This window comes from Mixophyes fleayi, chromosome 10 (genome assembly GCF_038048845.1).
Source record: "Mixophyes fleayi isolate aMixFle1 chromosome 10, aMixFle1.hap1, whole genome shotgun sequence".
NCBI classification, from domain to species: Eukaryota; Metazoa; Chordata; class Amphibia; order Anura; family Limnodynastidae; genus Mixophyes; species Mixophyes fleayi.
The window spans coordinates 25,901,684-25,919,401 of NC_134411.1; the positions used below are offsets into that span (position 1 = coordinate 25,901,684).

Sequence of the window (17,718 nt, forward strand, 5' to 3'; positions counted from 1 at the left end):
ACACTCTGGGCGCAGTGGACAGTTAGAGCTTGTGTGATTGGCTTGCAGTCTGCTTGGTAACAAAGGTGCTATCCGCATACTGTTGTTTGATGGATAGTATACAATGACATGTTCAGTGAGATCACAACAGACATAAACAATGTTATGCTTTGTTATTGTAGCTTTTTATCTTTTAACACTATCACTTCAGACAGTAAGGGCTCTATGATTGGCTGTAGCTGTTTGTGATCATCCTTAATACTGCAGTGCAGAGTGAGGATAAGGGTCATTAATGTGGTTCACCTGCATTGTTTAGATACCCCAAAAGAGAGATCTACCAGTAGATGCCTCTGCTTTAGAGCATGCAGCCACTCACCAATGGTCTGATTAATTCCAGGATGTTTTGCCAGAGCCATAAGGAATCCATAGAAAGTTAGCCTGGGTGCGCTGCTCAATATCTCTCCGATTAATGGCACAGAAGGGCAGGTACTAGAGAGGAGAAGGAAAATAGACATAAGTTTAATTCTCAATAAACGCATCTCATATGTTATTATTGTGAAGATTTGCTAGGTCCCAGAGTCGTAACTTAAAATTTTAGAGACTGCGAGAAACAAAAATGTTGCCTCCCTAGTCCTTAACTTTAATCAAATGAACCTAAAATATTCATAAACTTTGCCCCCCTTCAGTGTTGCCCCTATCACACAGCCCTAGTTACGGCCCTGTTAGCTCCTCTACCTATCCCACTTGTGTCAGGTGATTCTCTAGGCGTCTAATAGTCGCTATGGTTAGGGGAGTACTTGCCTTTAAAAGCGGTGCGCAGACACAACCAAATTAAAATCACAGCACTGATAATATTAAGATGTAGATTGAATTCATGTTCATATTTAATGCAAGACTGACCAGGGGGCAGACATTGGGGGGATCTGACCAGCTGAACGTATACTGCGATGTGTTAAATACAGAGTACAGATGACATAATGACATTATGTGTTGAGTGCAGCTGATCGGTGTGTTTGTGTTTACACAATGTGCTCACACCCCTCTTGTATCCCAGTTTTAATTTCTTTCCATTACGTTACATACTTGTGGCTGAGCACAATACTGTATAATCTCCAATGTTATTAATCACCAAGACAGGCTTACCGCAGGCTCCTCCGGAATCACTGTGCTAATCGGTGTTCTACACTAAAGATCAGAACGTATCCTCACTTTTACAACAGACGTCTTCTATATTTCATGGCACATCGGTTTAGAAAGTCATAAGAGGGTTATTAATATCCAAACAGATGTCACGGAGACCTGAGATGTAACAATCTTTACAACTGAAAATCTGTATTGGCCATAAAACTGGCATCAGTTGTTCTCTATAGAATTTAAATAGACAACTAAAGGACACGTTTACTAAGAATGTGTCCTATGGGGGCAACGTGATCTAAACCATAGTAACTAATCAGACACTTGTGTCACTGATCCATGATAGACAACGTGATACAAGAGCCGTATGGCTGTCACACTAACCTCACAAGGACCGCACATCACCCTTAACCTCAGTAATACGATAAAACAATACATTTAATTACAGGAAGGGTCATCTATCTGTAATATCATATCAGAATTGTTACAAGCTATAACAAACACATCTGACAAAGCAGGAGGGAGCTGGGGGCCACAGGTGAAGGCTCGGAGGGCCACCTGTCGCCTATCACGGATGGAGAGTGGAAATAGGCTAAGATATGGCAAAGCTCTTCATATCAGTTGCTATCTGCCGCCTTCATGAACATGCCAACTACGCAATCTATCGTCTTACATCATGGTGGGCATGGTGGATCTTATACAAGAGGAGCTGCCGGCAGTACTGAATACCTCCAGTCTCCTTCAATACAACTTCTGTATTCCACAGTATGTTCACAAGAAGACGAGTGAGAACAAGAAGCTGCACAATGCATGCTGGGAACTGTAGTTCCAAAACTGCAGGAAAACTACCAGTTGTCTACTTCTGGGCTCGTGGAGCGACCAGATCTGCCGCCTATGTAAAGCTGGGTACATACTACAGAAAATTCCTGCAGATGCGATTTCGGTAATGATTTCACCAATGACTGAAAGTCCCGATGATCATGCAGATTGATTTACCTTCAGATCTGTGATCTTCACCTCTCATAACCATGTGCTGAAAAGATCCTGACTCTGTACACTCTACAGATATCTGCCTACGCTGCTGGTGGTGAGTGCGCACACACATTTGCCCGGCATCGTTCCGTCGTTGATCTTGACTTTTAGGAAGTTTATAACAGATGCGATGCCCTTTGGTAGGATAAAACATGATCGTGGCAGCGTACACACTGTTGCAATATCGGACCCAAGAGTCATTTATCGTGTGATCTGCACGATAACTGCATCAGTGTGTGGTAAGTACACACAGGACAGACACATAGACAGGCTAGCTCTGCATGCTATAAAACTGTTGTGCAATAAAAAACAAATAAAAGAAATAGGAACTGAATAAGAACAAGTAACATGCGATATAATACACGATAAAACTGGTGTCACATTTTGCAGGCAGCATTTTACGTGTCAGTACAAATCAGCAGATATCTGCGGTTAATTCATATCACTAAACCCCTGTTATCCGCTCTTTAGCTGGGATACTGGCTGTTTCCAAAGCAGCTACTGCTCATAAATGCTGAATATAGTGTTTTTACCTATCAGATAAAAAGCTCCTGTAATTTCATCTCCAAAGGAATGAATGTAAAGCGCTGTAACCTGACACATGCTGCAAAACAATACTGAAACGTATAAGAGCAGCGTTTCCCTAGCACAGTGTTGGCTAACCTGTGACACTCCAGGTGTTGTGAAACTACAAGTCCCAGCATGCTTTGCCAATATATAGCAGCTTATTGCTGGAAGGGTATCCTGGGACTTGTAGTTTCACAACACCTGGAGTGTCACAGGTTAGCCAACACTGCCCAAGCATCTAAAAACGCTCATAAAAACACTGCAAACATTTATCTGCGCTTCTGTACGCAGCAGAACTTATTATTCATTTGTAGGCGCTACAAAACTCTGAAGCGCTGTTACAGATCATACAGAACACAAATCGCACATACAAATGGAACAAGTACATATATATGAAGGAGGTGCAGACGTGAGATAGGGCAGAGAGGGCAACAAAAGTAACAATTAATCTGCATTGTCATAGCACACAAATGTCAAAACAAATCCAACGCATTCAGCCTAGCTAATCACATGGGAGTAACTAAGTGTAACAACCTAAAAACATGAAACATACAAAGGCTGCGTTATAGCAGTGATGAGAACATGCAGAGACAGGCTGGTACTGCATAGGCACCCGCAGCACTCGCCAATCACACATGATACACAATGGAAATAAGTGTAAGGTGCCAGGGCGTGTACCAGGGATGTCTGCATCATAATAAAGCTTTGTTATAGCTACTGGGACTATGCATTGTGCTCAGGAAGCACATTCAGCAGCTTAGCGATCCTTCATCTACCCTAAAACATAAAACTATAGCCATAGCAGGCCCTAGCCCCAGGGGCCTGACCTCTGCATGGCGGGACTCCATAGCATAAGCATGCACGGCCTCTGCACGCGCCCTACCGTTCAGACGTAGACTCTGCTCTTTCCAGGGAGTAATGTGGGGACCCTAGTCATGCAGGGAGTTTCCCGTGGGTGGGTGGGGGGTGCACCAGTATTGCTAGGCTCCCCGCACCTCTGGCTGATAGCGGCTGCACCCTGTAGATCCACGGTAGTTCCACCACTGCAATGAACTGCATTGGAGTCCAGTATCACAGGCACAGGCAATTAGACACTAGGGGCCGGATTCATTAAGGATCTTAACTTAAGAAACTTCTTATTTCAGTCTCCTGGACAAAACCATGTTACAATGCAAGGGGTGCAAATTAGTATTCTGTTTTGCAAATAAGTTAAATACTGACTGTTTTTTCACGTAGCACACAAATACTTGATAGCTTATTTGTACACTAAAATTTAAAGTTGATATGTGTGCGCTACATGAAAAAACTGTCAGTATTTAACTTATGTGCAAAACAGAATACTAATTTGCACCCCTTGCATTGTAACATGGTTTTGTCCAGGAGACTTAAATAAGAAACCTCTTAATTTAAGTTCCTTAATGAATCAGGCCCTAGAACTGAAGTCTTTACTGCGGAGTTGGGTTTTGCAGATCTTGGAGGGGAAGTGTGACTTTAGGATAGAGCGTAAGTGCTACTAATGTTACTGCAGCAATGAAAAAATATAAAAAGAAACACTAAAAGATATAGCATTCATGTGCACAAAGTACAAATATTCAGTAATTTTAGAAATGTGTTGGTTCTTTATTTATTCCAGAATCATTTTATACTTGTTTTTCTCTTTCTATTTATTTATTTGACATATTAATGTTTGTGCGTCATCTGTTTGTTTCAACCAGGTTCATTAATTGTATTCATGTATTCAGTGAATATTGCTGTCCTTGCACATAGACAAACTCCAGGACAAAATATGAATATTTGTCTGTGAATATTTATGTGCATGCTGAGAACACCAATGCATGTTTGGCTCTAGGTTCCGTTCATAGGAGCGGTTCAACTAACTGGTGATGCACTGACAAATGTTATGCCATTAAAAGGAACTGGAAGCACAATATTTATAACTGAAGCAGGGGATCACTCATAGGTGGTCCAAAACGCTGAGGATAACATATAGCTTTAATGTGAGGCTTCCATGTCTACCAGATTTCGCAGGACAGTCCCGATTTTCCATGCTGTAAATCAAACTTCTGATGCATCTAGATTAACACAATGGGGTATATTTACTAAACTGCGGGTTTGAAAAAGTGGAAATTAGATTCTAGCTGTCATTTTGTAGAATGCACTACATAAATGAAAGCTAGAATCTGATTGGTTGCTATAGGCAACATCTCCACTTTTCCAAATCCACAGTTTAGCAATTCTAGCCCAATGAGTTGTTTGGTCCGGCACCCAAAAGGTGAGGGTTTTATTGCTCAGTTATGGGACTATTTAAACAACTGCTGAATTTAGCAGCTACTTAAGATAACTGGAATATACTGTATATATAGCGCAGACAGCTCTCTCAGTTTGGTGCTGGCGTCATGGGTTTGATACCGACCGAGGCCCTATCCGTATGTAGATTGTGGACAGCACGGTGGCTTAGTGGTTAGCACTTTTGCCTCACAATACTGGCGTCATGAGTTCGATTCCCGGCCATGGCCTTATCTGTGTGGCTTGTGTATGTTCTCCCCATGTTTGCGTGGGTTTCCTACGGGTGCTCCGGTTTCCTCCCAAAATCATAACAGTAAGTTAATTGGCTGCTATTAAAAACCTTAGACTGTCTGCATGTGTATTTTAGGGAATTTAGACTGTAAGATCCAATGGGGCAGGGACTGATGTGAGTTCTCTGCACTGTGCTGCAGAATTAGTGGCGCTATATAAATAGCTGATGATGTTGATTGTATGTTCTACCCATGTTTGCTTATCTTCCATGTGCTCTGGTTTCCTCCAGCATTGATACAAATAGACCCTAATCTGTGCATGTTTGGAGTTTATAATCTAAATACCCGCTGGGACTGATGTGAGTGACAAATATTCTCTATTCCACGCTACGTAATCTGGTGGTGCTATATAAATGCATAATAAAAATACAGCGCTGGCTAGCTTGCTGCTCTCCTGTTTGGGTGTAATACCGATACTCTCCTGTGTGACATGGAGCAGGCGATTCCATGACACTCTGGGACACTAAGGACTAGTTTGGCAGGTGCATGCTAAGGAAATGTTATGATATAGGAAAAGCCTATTGAACTACATATAAAATGATGCAGAGGGACTGAGACGGCAGAAGATGCTGGCACTGCCCATATAAGAAAAGCGAACCTCACAAACTCCGCTGACCCCCTTCTTATTCTTCAGCTTCGTCAGGGCTGTAATCATTTAACTTTAAGTACTTATGGCTCAAACAAATAATCTCCCCTCCTTCCAAATATTACCACACTTCATACCTGCCGTAAACATTACATAACAAGAAAATCCATTGTCCTCGCTGTACATGAACGACACTCTCCCCCGGGTCTACGCTAAACACTGATCCCATAAGTGGCTACAAGTGGTTTGAAGTTTACAGAAAATCCTGAGACCTCTTCGAGAGTAACAGCATTAATACGTTGGCCCCTTCTTCACTCCCTAGTCTCACCCCACCCCACCAGGTGCAGGTCTTACAAAGAGCACCTAAGGGAGGCCAGAGATATGTGACCGGTTATTTACTCAGCTAAGCTGAACACACCCATAGGAAGAATGTGTCAGGCTCACAGAAGATCGCATTGCAGAAGAGAGTCAAGTGTGGCCCCCCAACAAATTATTATTATTTTATTTAATTATTTTATTTAATTTAAATATCAATGCATAAAATAAGACCATATTATACACATTTATAGTATATATTGTAACTCAAAGCTAATTATCTGCCATTCCGTTCTTATAATTAATTCTCTGTATCCTTTAAATTATGTAACCAAATAAATATTTTAGGAGTGCAGAAGTGACCTCGACCCTCAGGGCGACTAAACGTTACCTTTGTGGAAGATAATCAGATCATACTATGAGAACAGAAGCCTTTACACAGCTAGAACAACAGGTAAATCTACGACTGGTCAAACTGGTGAGAAGATCTCACCATCCAATCACAGACTTACCTGCTGCATAGATCACAGAGGGAGCACAGTGCACTCACACAATCTAACAATCAATAGGAGGAGGACTGAGGTCAGGAGGGCTGCATGTGACCTCAATGACGGAAGCGTGCAGTCCTTAGGCCACCCAATGTCTACCAATGCTCTCTATCTCAATACTATCAACACCAGCATCCTCAAATCTCATTCATTCTAGACCCAAGGCCATGTTCTCATGCTTGGCCCATGTCCCAGCTCACTGCTTTTACCAAGTCAAGCGTTGAGCACTTAAGCTACATAACAAAGAGGGTGTTAGACTATATGAAATATAAGGTCCATAGCAGTTATGTACAGATGGAGCACAGTTTAGTTAGCTTAATAGTGATATCAAGTACCTATATTCAGGCGTGCCCATCACCAGGCGTGCCCATCACCAGGCGTACCTATCATGGCACCAACATCTAAAGACTAGGCGCTCACACAGTAACACTGCTGAATGGCAGGGTTAGAGTAGAAATGATCCATCACTTCCTGAAATGAGTCTAGCCAAGATGTGCTCCATCTGTATGTAGCTTATTTTTGGAGACAGGGGTATAGTGTGCTCTCTATTAGACTGTTCAGCTGCCTTTCTGTTTGAAAGTGATGTGGACAATCTCTAGTACCAACCGCTGCAGTATCTGGGCGCTCCTAATTAGGAATGTGAGATTACTTAATTTGAAATGTCAAAGCACCAGGTCTATAATTAAATCACGGCTCAAATCTGTATCCTTGTTTTACAGTTCTCACCCATGGGTCTCCTTACATGCCCCCTTTGAGCTCCTCTAATTATTATCAGAGGTGAGGTGGGTTCCAGAATGTGTTTTATGGATCTACTGTTGTGTAAAATATCACTGTCATTTACTCTCAGAATCGGTTTTGGAGATTTTGTTTTTTTCATTATATCATTCTCCAAATATAACCTCTTTCACGCAATGTGCTATTAGTATTAGGAGCTGTATTATGCTGTTATATCATCATCATTTATTTATATAGCGCCACTAATTCCATAGTGCTGTACAGAGAACTCACTCACATTGGTCCCTGCCCCATTAGAGCTTACAGTCTAAATTCCCTAATATACACACACACACACACACACACACACACACACACGGGTCAATTTGTTAGCAGCCAATTAACCTACCAGAATTTTTTTTGGAGTGTGGGAGGAAACCGGAGCACCCGGAGGAAACCCACGCAAACACGGGGGGAACATACAAACTTCTCACAGATAAGGCCATGGTCAGGAATCGAACTCATGACCCTAGTGCTGTAAGGCAGAAATGCTAACCACTGAGCCACTGTGCTACCCAATTTTAAAGGTTTTCAATGGTTAACTAATGCTAATGTCAAAGTAAACCTCACAAAATATATACTTATGCTAGGTCATGAAAGCAAAGTCATATTTCCATATTCCTTGCATGCAATATCTACACTGACCGGTGGTGAATGATACAGAATATCACCCCCTTGTTAATAAATGTACTTATAAGAGTTGAGGTTACCTAGAGGAATATGGCAGCCTTGGCTTGTCCATTCTTTGACCTTCTATAGCTCTATTACTCATAGATGTTGATTCTTCAGCAAACGTATAGCTTTCTATGCTATATGTGCGACAGACAGTGAATGCGTCATCTTTGTCTCCTGCTGGTGCTTGTCCTTTTGTCTGTTTATTTCTCTGTTTGTCTAAGTTCAAAATCCTATTTAATGAAATACTAAAATAAGGACCAGCTGCAGCCATCTGTGTAGTAAACGCCATGCTCGCCATCAGACATACCTGTGCCTATCTCGCTCACACAGGTTCTCCAAGCACTGGTAAAACTGCGGAGCCTCCACTCCATCCAGAGTTGCGTTGTCACTGCAAGGCTGCCGCTGGCGTGATGTCGCGGATCGGGAAGTCGGGACGATGACGGTGTTTAGACTCTTGCCGGTGAGCAGGTCCTGATAAACAGCAGCGGCGCTGTCCAGAAACTCTGCAGAAATACAACATAATGTGACGTCACATGTCCATCACCTATAACACCCATCTGTACTACATGTGTCATGATTATAGATAAGCTACCTAAAGTAAACCAATGTTTCCCCTCCCCGATAGCAGGCTTCCTGCAGAGGACTGGTGAGATTAGACAGACACAAAGTTGTCAACGTACCGCTGAAAGTCCTGTATAGGCTGCTTGATACTCACCAGAGTAATAAAACTGGATTTGGAAGGCATACAGGAAATCAGAGAATGACATGAGACAGTCCATTGCATCGTCCATCAGTACAATCCTGCCCAGAGAGAAAACAAGAGACTGGAAGCAGACATTGGGGAGTAGGCTGGGATTTCCACTAATCCACTACAGAGCAAACAAACAGGACCCGCTACTGCTGTTCTTAAAGGAACACTCGCCAGAGACATTACTTATTGAACAAAACCAACAACATATTTTAAAACGCTCCCACCAAAAAGAGATGGAGGCCGGTTTCCAGGCTGAACCAATATTTAGCAAACAGATTCACTAGGAAACAGTCACATTAGTTATTTATGATAATTTATTTATATAGGGCGAATCATATTATGCAGCGCTCTACAGAGGATATGTAATGATTCACATCAGTCCCTGTCCTGTTGGAGTTTACAGTCTACATCCCCTACCATACATACACCCAGAAGCAGGGCCCTCTTAAGAGCCTCCTAGGCCCCCGGGCACAGCAGTGCACCGGGGCCCCTATATATACAAATTTTTTTAAAAATGATTATATATATGGGCCCTGCAGCCCAGGGGGGCCCGTCGGAGGCAGGAAAAAAAAAACCCTGAAAAAAAAGAAGAAAATACTTACCGTTCTGTCAGCTGGCGATCCGGCTCCCTCCCTGGTCTCCTCCTCCGTCGCCCTCCGCAATGGATGTCGGGCGGGTGTGATGACGTCACGCCCGACATGCACTGCCAGCGCGACGGAGGAGGAGACCAATGGGAAAGACGGCCCTGCTCAGAAGCACCCAGAGGAATCCCATGCAAGCATAGTGAGAACACCGATGGGGCCCTGAGTGGAATTGAACTCATGACCTCAGCGCTGTGAGATAGAAATGCTAACCACTGTGCTACCATGCTGCCCACATGAAAGTGACACAGGATGGCTGTAACCACATGCCTGAGAATGCAGCCTATGAATTTAGCAGTAGCCATCAAAATCACTGAGGCACAAAACGGCAGCAATCATATTCATAAGTGTATCAGTAATGTCACTGGTTCCTAGTGAATTTCCTGTATATCGATAAAGTGCTGGATTTCCATCTGACCTATGGTTAATCCCAAATAGTCTTTGGGCAGATCATTTTACATCTTTAATCAATATTAAAAAAAAAAAGGAGGGCAGTGTTTGGACTTTGCTTTGTTCGGAAATCGTTAATAAGGGAATAATTCTATTCCTGTTTCTTGATCATTCAACCATTGGGGGCACTATTGCAATGCACTCTATGGGGGAGACTCAAGACGCAATTCACGACAAATTGCTCCATCTCACACGCACTATATTATCCCGTGAATCCTGGAACTGAGCAGTGGGGGTGGGGCCTAATGACGCAATTCCCATGGCCACGCCCCTGCACTTGGCATCAGGGTCTTCCCTATGGGATCTCTCAGATGGGAGATCCTAAATATTGGCAAGTATCTATTTACATTGAATTATCAGGACTGGTTTAGGTTACCCTATGCTCCTACCTTCAGAGGAACTCCATGGAATAAATCCGTTTAGGACATGGAATGTCTGGTTATCACTAAATACTAATCTTCACGGCTCATTTCTAATAACACCTCATTTTTGAGGATTAGTAACCCTGTAACATACATGCAGGTATTACAGGTGAATTATATGCCAATAAAGGCAGAGACGTTGCCGGTTATAACAAGGTTTTAACTGTAGGATTTTCCCAAACTGGAATGCCCTGGAGATGAGAGACCGTTAAGGGCACAGCTTTTCGGTTCTTTGTATCACGCTCACAAACGTGACTGCCAAAGCATTACATTCCCTCACACACATCACATCTCCTGGCGTCTCTTTCAAGTCTTCTTCCAAAGCTCTCCGCAGATCTCTTTGAAGTTCTGTACAAAGTGTAAAAAAATTATGTTATCCCCCCCTACCCCTCCCCCCCCTCTCCACAAAATGCAAAATCTAAAAAGGGGAGAAGTCACGGTATGTGAGAAGTAACTACAAAGGGGTCATGTGAGAACACCAGAAAACTACGGCCCCATAAAATGCACTATTTTATGTGGGTACACTTGTGATATGTTTAACCTACCAGCTGGGAGTGCTGACCCAACATCGCTGTCTCTCTATACTCACCCGAGTGTGTAACAATATTGTCTTTCGTCATATGTGTTATTTTGGCAGCACGTTTAAAAAATGTCATGTTATTAACTTGTTACTGAACTGTATAAAATGTCAGTGGACTGTGTGATGATGATTGTGCAGCAGTTGTATCCGAGTCTGGTAATGTCAGATCGTACATTACAGCCACATCAGTAAGTCTCCGGATAGAACACTGGGGGATTCTGTAGGTAGGAGAGTTAAATCACATTATCTGTCTATACTCACCTTGCTGCTTTCTGTGTCAGGTCCATGGGGAAGTCTGGGCAAAGCATCTGCAGCAGACACTGATATTCTTTCATAGTCAAGAGATCTGCAAGATATGTAGGTGGTGTTACATTGTTGTATCTTCAAAGGTTAGATGCACCCTAAATTGGAAATGTTGTTTGGGTTGGAATTAGATAACCTAAAATAAAATACAAAGTTCAACTTACTCAGTGGATCCAACAGGATCCCCGATGCGTTTAATGGTCCAAGCAAAAGATACTCTCTCCATCTTGGGCAGGTTGTCAAAGCGCCTCCACCAAGAAACGCTCCAATCATGCGAATGATAATTTCATGGGGGAAGGGCTTTGACAACCTCCCGCTGACCTAACAAGCTGGATACACCGAGCACTAATAAGTTTAACTTGTTTTGGGTGAAATTAGCCTTAAAAGCCTACCCAAACCTGGCAAACAACCGATTTGTGGAAAGGTCCCATAAGCCCAGGCTGGGGGCAGCAGAAATGCAGGGGTGGCAGGCTGCCCCCTGTTGTATCATTTTATGAATTTGTTTTTTTATGTATTCCTACCAGCATAAAAATAATGATTGTTTAATATCACTTGTAGAAAAACCTTCTCTTTCTTACTTTCATACAATATGGGAAGGTTGAAGCCATGGAGTGCTATAGAAGAGAGGGAAGAAGAATTGAGAGAATGTTTAAAATCGCTCGTTTACTTTGTTTGCAGTTTTCTGGAACCCAGAGACTGCGATTCATGGACATAAGGTGGTGTGACAAGCACATGTCCCTCATTCTTTTTTGTAACACTGTCCTGGCATGAGGAGAGTCTGATGTAGCCGATTTCTCCGCAGCTGGTGTCAATAGCTAATTGGAAGAGGATATCCCCACTATAAGCTAGCAATTGACATCGGAATATTTAAAATGTGCAGTATGCCCCGTACTAATACAGGCATTCCATATCCAGAGGAGTTTAATTTATAGCCATAAATTATAAGTAAACCATTTGAAACGCATATACATAAGGGTCTCAAAATAATTTCTTTTAAAAGGTGAACTGTTCTATAAGGTGTGGGTAAACCCTTCGTACTAGGTACTGATACCCTAATAATCCCCCCTATATTAATACAATCCGATTATATTTTTGCACATATTAGTGCTCTCATAGTAGCATGCTCAAACTGTAGTGGTTAATAAAGGGACTACTTTTATTTGGGGCACTCCCAGGGTAAAAAGTGTACTGTGTCTATTGTGGTTGTGAGGCAAATGAGCTGTGATGTAGGGTGGAATCCACCTGGGAACAAGTGTAATGCTGGATGTAGTCAGACTACCAAGAAAAGAAAACACCATTCTGATAAATCTGAAAAGCCATGTGGTGGCGAAACGCATTGTTATACAGTGGAATGTTATAGTTTACTACTTTATAAACTGCTGACTATTAATTCCTACAACACTCTAGTATCACGTCTCACACCTTATCTATTTCACATGCTTCCACAATCTACACCCCAATATATGATTGTACAGTCCAATACACCCATTTCACATGTTAGGACACTGTCCCTGGTCTGAATCAGGCCTGCTATACCTCTGAGCTATCAGAGGTGCTACTGTCATACCCGGACATTTTCTCGTCACCTGCAGGAGCTAATCTCACTCCCCAGTTTATTACCTGTGTCTGGCCTTTATAAGACTGCCTGTTTAAACAGACTGTGCCAGTTCATTTGTTTCTGTTGCTGGTTTCTGATAAACTGATTTTTCCTTGCCATCTTACTTCTGCTTGTTTCATCGTCCATTTCTTGTGACACAGACCCTGGCTGTGTTTCACCTTGCTCCTGTCTTCTCCCTTGTATTGTTTGAGGATTTTCCGGCTTCTGACCCTGGCTTCCCTTACCTTCCTCCTGTCTGAACCTATACCTGCAGTCATCCTGTTGTGCCTGGTTTCCACCTTCCCAGCTAAACCTGGTTATCCTGACAGCCTGTATTTGCAGTCATCCTGTTGTGCCTTATTTTCAGCTTCACAGCTAAACCTAGTTATCCTAACAACCTGTACATGCAGTTAACCTGTTGTGTCTGGTATCCAGCACTCCTGTTCCTCTGCTAATTCTTGTAACCTGGTATCCCCTATGCTACGGAATTTACCATTGCCTGCATTTAGTATTACCTGCGTGGTCCTTGTCTCAAATAAAGACTCTCTTTCATCTTCAACAAACTCTCTAAAGTTTTCATACTGGGACCCTTAACAATATACCCTGTATTTATACAATCCTAATATCATTCATACCATACTATGACTATCTCTACCGTCTACTTTATTTTGCTCTATTTTGTATTCTTTTTCTTTACCTTATTTCAACTCTTTAGCCTATTTCATTTATTAAATTTTGTTCTGATTCTTATCACTTTACTCTCTCTCTTTCTCCTGACCTGTGGACCAGCTCACCTTCAGCTTCACACACCAACGTTCTAAGAATAAACTCAGCATCAGTATAGAGAAGAGAGCTGGGTGGTCAGGATGTCTCATTTCAAGGTAATCAGAGAGGGGGGCAGGAGTCAAAACTCTGCTTGTGTTTTCCTAGTGTATAAATATCTGCAGCACAGTATAATTTGGCCAGTGGTTTCCCTCCTCAGATCTCCCCTCTCTGCCACAAGGCTCTTGGGAGTGTCCCACGGAACTCTTGGCAGAGGTTTAAGGCATACAACCGACAATGATATTCCAACATGGGACAGAGAACAACCACCAGGACTTCAATGCCCTTCGTAATGCACTTAAAATACAATACATACCACAGATTATACTCTCTTGGCTGCTGGGTTGGCACAACAGCCGACCAGCAGAGGTGGACCACAACTGGGGAATTAGAAAATATGAGTGGGATAAAGAAATCTGAGGACCTACTAGGGTCTGTGGTTACAATTTGGATAGGAGCATGGATGAGTCAAGTCCCTGTAAGCAATAAGCTTCTGTCTATATCATGGACGTCCAGAGTTTCAAACCAGGGGGCAAAGCACAAACAAACAAAGTACTCCGATATCTTTATTTTTATACAACTCGTTGTCAAAAACAAAACCCTGAAATTTAAATTATGGTTGCAGCATATTTTAACAAAGCTCCTACTGTAATCAGGTCATAATAAGTGAGGGCAGGAAAAAAGATTCTTCCTAAAGGAAATTTAAAGGGGATCCGCTCCCTGCGCACAGTAGTGGCAGCCGTATTGTGAGACGAACCTATATATTCTCTAATCAAACATTCTGCAAACCTCAGTGATGTCACTACCTCCTAGTGAATTAATACATTGCATTCTCAAGAATATTAATTGTTATGCAAGTTGTTGTTGCTATCCAATAACGATTGTCCATTGCCAATATGTGGTTCCAAAGCACAATGTGATTTACTAGCCAAAAGTAGCAGAATAACAGATCAAAATAAAATAAGTACAGCCGTTACTTATCGCAGACGCCCTGGATCCACCGGTATTGTTGCCACGTGTTGCGGCTGGATACGCTTCTCCACGCCGTAGCGTGCTCTACACATAATTTTCAGACAAAGACGATCAAGTTTGCTAGATATTAATTAAAACGACTTTATCCAATTATCTGACTTCGACATGATGTATTCCACAAACTGGTTACCTCTAATGCATGCAGGTGACTTATCCAATGTGCTTAATGCCTCCATGATGGCATTTGCTCATTGCTAATGAATTGATAGGCTGGATTGCCATAAATATTGGGTCTAGAAAATTCCTAGTGAAACGATAAGCTGAATATTGGTTCAGCAAAGGCCGCTGCTACTTTTTGTAGGTGATGGTGGCCCTTTAAGAGATCTGTTAATAGAAAACCTATCACTAATTTAAAAAAAAAAAAAAATACATATCTTAACTCAGTAAGGAATGGTCAAGTCCAGAGCCAGGGGCTGAAAGTAAATGTCCTTGTGTTATAATCATCCAGATACAAATGAAATGTTTTTATTTGAGAAGCAAGCTTGAGAGGTGTCACCTTCTGTTTTACTGTACTGTACGGCATTAATTACACGTCCTTTTAATGCAATGCACCCTAACCTTACTGGTTGTTCAGTAAATGAAAATAAAGAGAGAGGTATACATCCAAAAGCCAGCAGAGGGAGACTGATCAGCGGATACCAGGAACAGACTGCAGACCAGACTAATAAGTACCTGCACTGGTGATCAGCAAGGGCACAGCACAAGTCAAAACAATTCATGTACAGGGAAACGGCTTCATACACAACAATGTAATGACAGAAAAGTGCCATAATCTGTCCTAGGGCAAAACAGAAAATGGGATTAAAGATTTAATAGCATGAAATCTACTTCATCATCTTCTTATATCCAAAAAGTAAGCTTGGTGTAAACAGAACAAATGTCCCATAACAACGAGACAGTTTCTATGTTCTATGATCAGCCTAGTACATGTTTTATTAATGGAAAGAAATATCAGAATTGTACCATGTTGGGCAGAGTTGCATAATGGCATAAACAAATTAATAATGAGTCATCGTCGTGGGGGTATAGTTATTTATTTTGTATGGTGCTGTAGCCCATAACAACTAGTTGACAATTGATCCTCCCGCTCACCACGGCTTCCGGGAAACACGGCTACACGGAGCAGCCCTCCGAGCTCCACTTAGTAGCCACCTTAGGAAAATATTTTCCTAACCGGTAGAGCAGCTTTAATCTACATTCCCCAAGTAGTGACCACAGCGAGACAGGATGTGTATGAAAAGTGCCCCTGTATCAGCCCTTAAACCAATTACAATTAAGATCTATGTCAGGGATGAAGTAGGCGCGATGTGTGTGGTTTATGTGGTTACTAATGGTGGTGGGAAGTGAGGGGGGCCGTGGCCCATATTCTGCAGTGGGGCTCAGGGAGGAAAAATGACAAACCAATTCTATTTATAGGTAAACTATCATGTTATTGGTGGGTTTTTTTTATATTGAGAAAACCGAAATATAACTGAGCATTGCAATGTATTGGCTTAGTTTCGGTTATGACTACACCATAGTATATGTTTTACTCTTCATACAGATAGGTTTCCCCTTAATGCGTTTGGAGAGGTGTTTAAGGAGAGTGAAAGAGGGATGTCTTCATCATCATCATCATCATTTATTTATATAGCGCCACTGATTCCGCAGCGCTGTACAGAGAACTCATTTACATCAGTACCTGCCCCATTGGAGCTTACAGTCTAAATTCCCTAATATACACACAGACACAGACAGACAGAGACTAGGGTCAATCTTGATAGCAGCCAATTAACCCACCAGTATGTTTTTGGAGTGTGGGAGGAAACCGGAGCACCCGGAGGAAACCCACGCAAACATGGGGAGAACATACAAACTCCACACAGATAAGGCCATGGTCGGGAATTGAACTCATGACCCCAGCGCTGTGAGGCAGAAGTGCTAACCACTTAGTCACCGTGCTGCCAATTTATACCTCAAATCGCTTCAATTATGTTAATATATATAAGTTGGCCTAGACTCAGACTATACCCTGTTCTGATGCTCCTAAGATTATCAGAACAGGCTAGACAAAGATCTAGAAACCCAACTAAACAATTTTGCAGCAGAAATGGATAAAGAGTTAAAGCTGATGGCTAATGAAGAAAAGAAATATCCTAGAGTATATGTTGGGGCTAAGGGTCTCAGACTAATATCGCATTAGTGTGTACACTGCAACAATGAGCGATTATCGTTCAAAATCTCATCGTATCGTTTCATTTTGTTAACTAAACTAAAAATCTCGTTCAACGATGGAACAATGTGCTTCCAATCCTGCAGTGTCTAAGTGCTCACGATCAGGATCTCCATAGAGTTTACAGAATCAGGATCTTTTCAGCCGATGGTTATAACAGATGAAGAGCACAGATCTGAATTTAAATCTTGAAAAATGTTCATAGTATGAACACATGAATCGGCATGCTGATCGGGACTTTTTTTTTTTTTTTAATCAGTCGTTGGTGAAATCGTTATAGGGAGAAAAATTCTGTAGTGTGTACCCAGTCTAAGCAAAGAACTAAAGAGAAAACACATTAGAACAAAACAAAACTGTAACTACTATATATTCTGCTAGTGAAACAAACAGCACAATTCCTATTAATTGTATGTTCACACTAGTTTAGGGTTCACTCACAAGAACGCAGCTCTGGAGCACCTATTGTGTGACAGTGAAACTATTTTCCCCACTCACTCTGTGTATCACCACTTGGCTGTAGTTTAGCTCCAGAGAGTAAAAAGCAGCATTCATAATCATCAGCCGAATAGATGCCCGAGATGAACAGGGAATAGAGGTCATCATAGGTGTCAATCACCCTATGGCAGGTGAATTTTTTTGCCCATGTTGCAGTCAATTTAGCTGTGGCAAAAGCACCACACAATTCAATATAAGGCAAATAAATTGGGGAGTCAGATTTTTTT

General features: G+C 42.0%; 1 protein-coding gene across 9 annotated transcripts in view; it reads right to left on the minus strand.

The window, feature by feature from the left end:
• CSTPP1 (centriolar satellite-associated tubulin polyglutamylase complex regulator 1) overlaps positions 1–17,718 on the minus strand; it is an 83,396-nt gene that overhangs the window by 3,843 nt on the left and 61,835 nt on the right. For all 9 annotated transcript variants that reach the window (XR_012679450.1, XR_012679452.1, XR_012679451.1 and 6 more), the window contains 4 exons: positions 11,292–11,376; positions 8,902–8,987; positions 8,494–8,689; positions 356–468 (listed from right to left, as the gene is read on the minus strand). Coding sequence is in view for 3 of the 9 variants with exons in the window: in XM_075188170.1 (XP_075044271.1) it covers positions 356–468; positions 8,494–8,689; positions 8,902–8,987; positions 11,292–11,376 (480 nt within the window). In the remaining 6 variants the exon portion in view is untranslated. The remainder of the gene's footprint in view (positions 1–355; positions 469–8,493; positions 8,690–8,901; positions 8,988–11,291; positions 11,377–17,718) is intronic.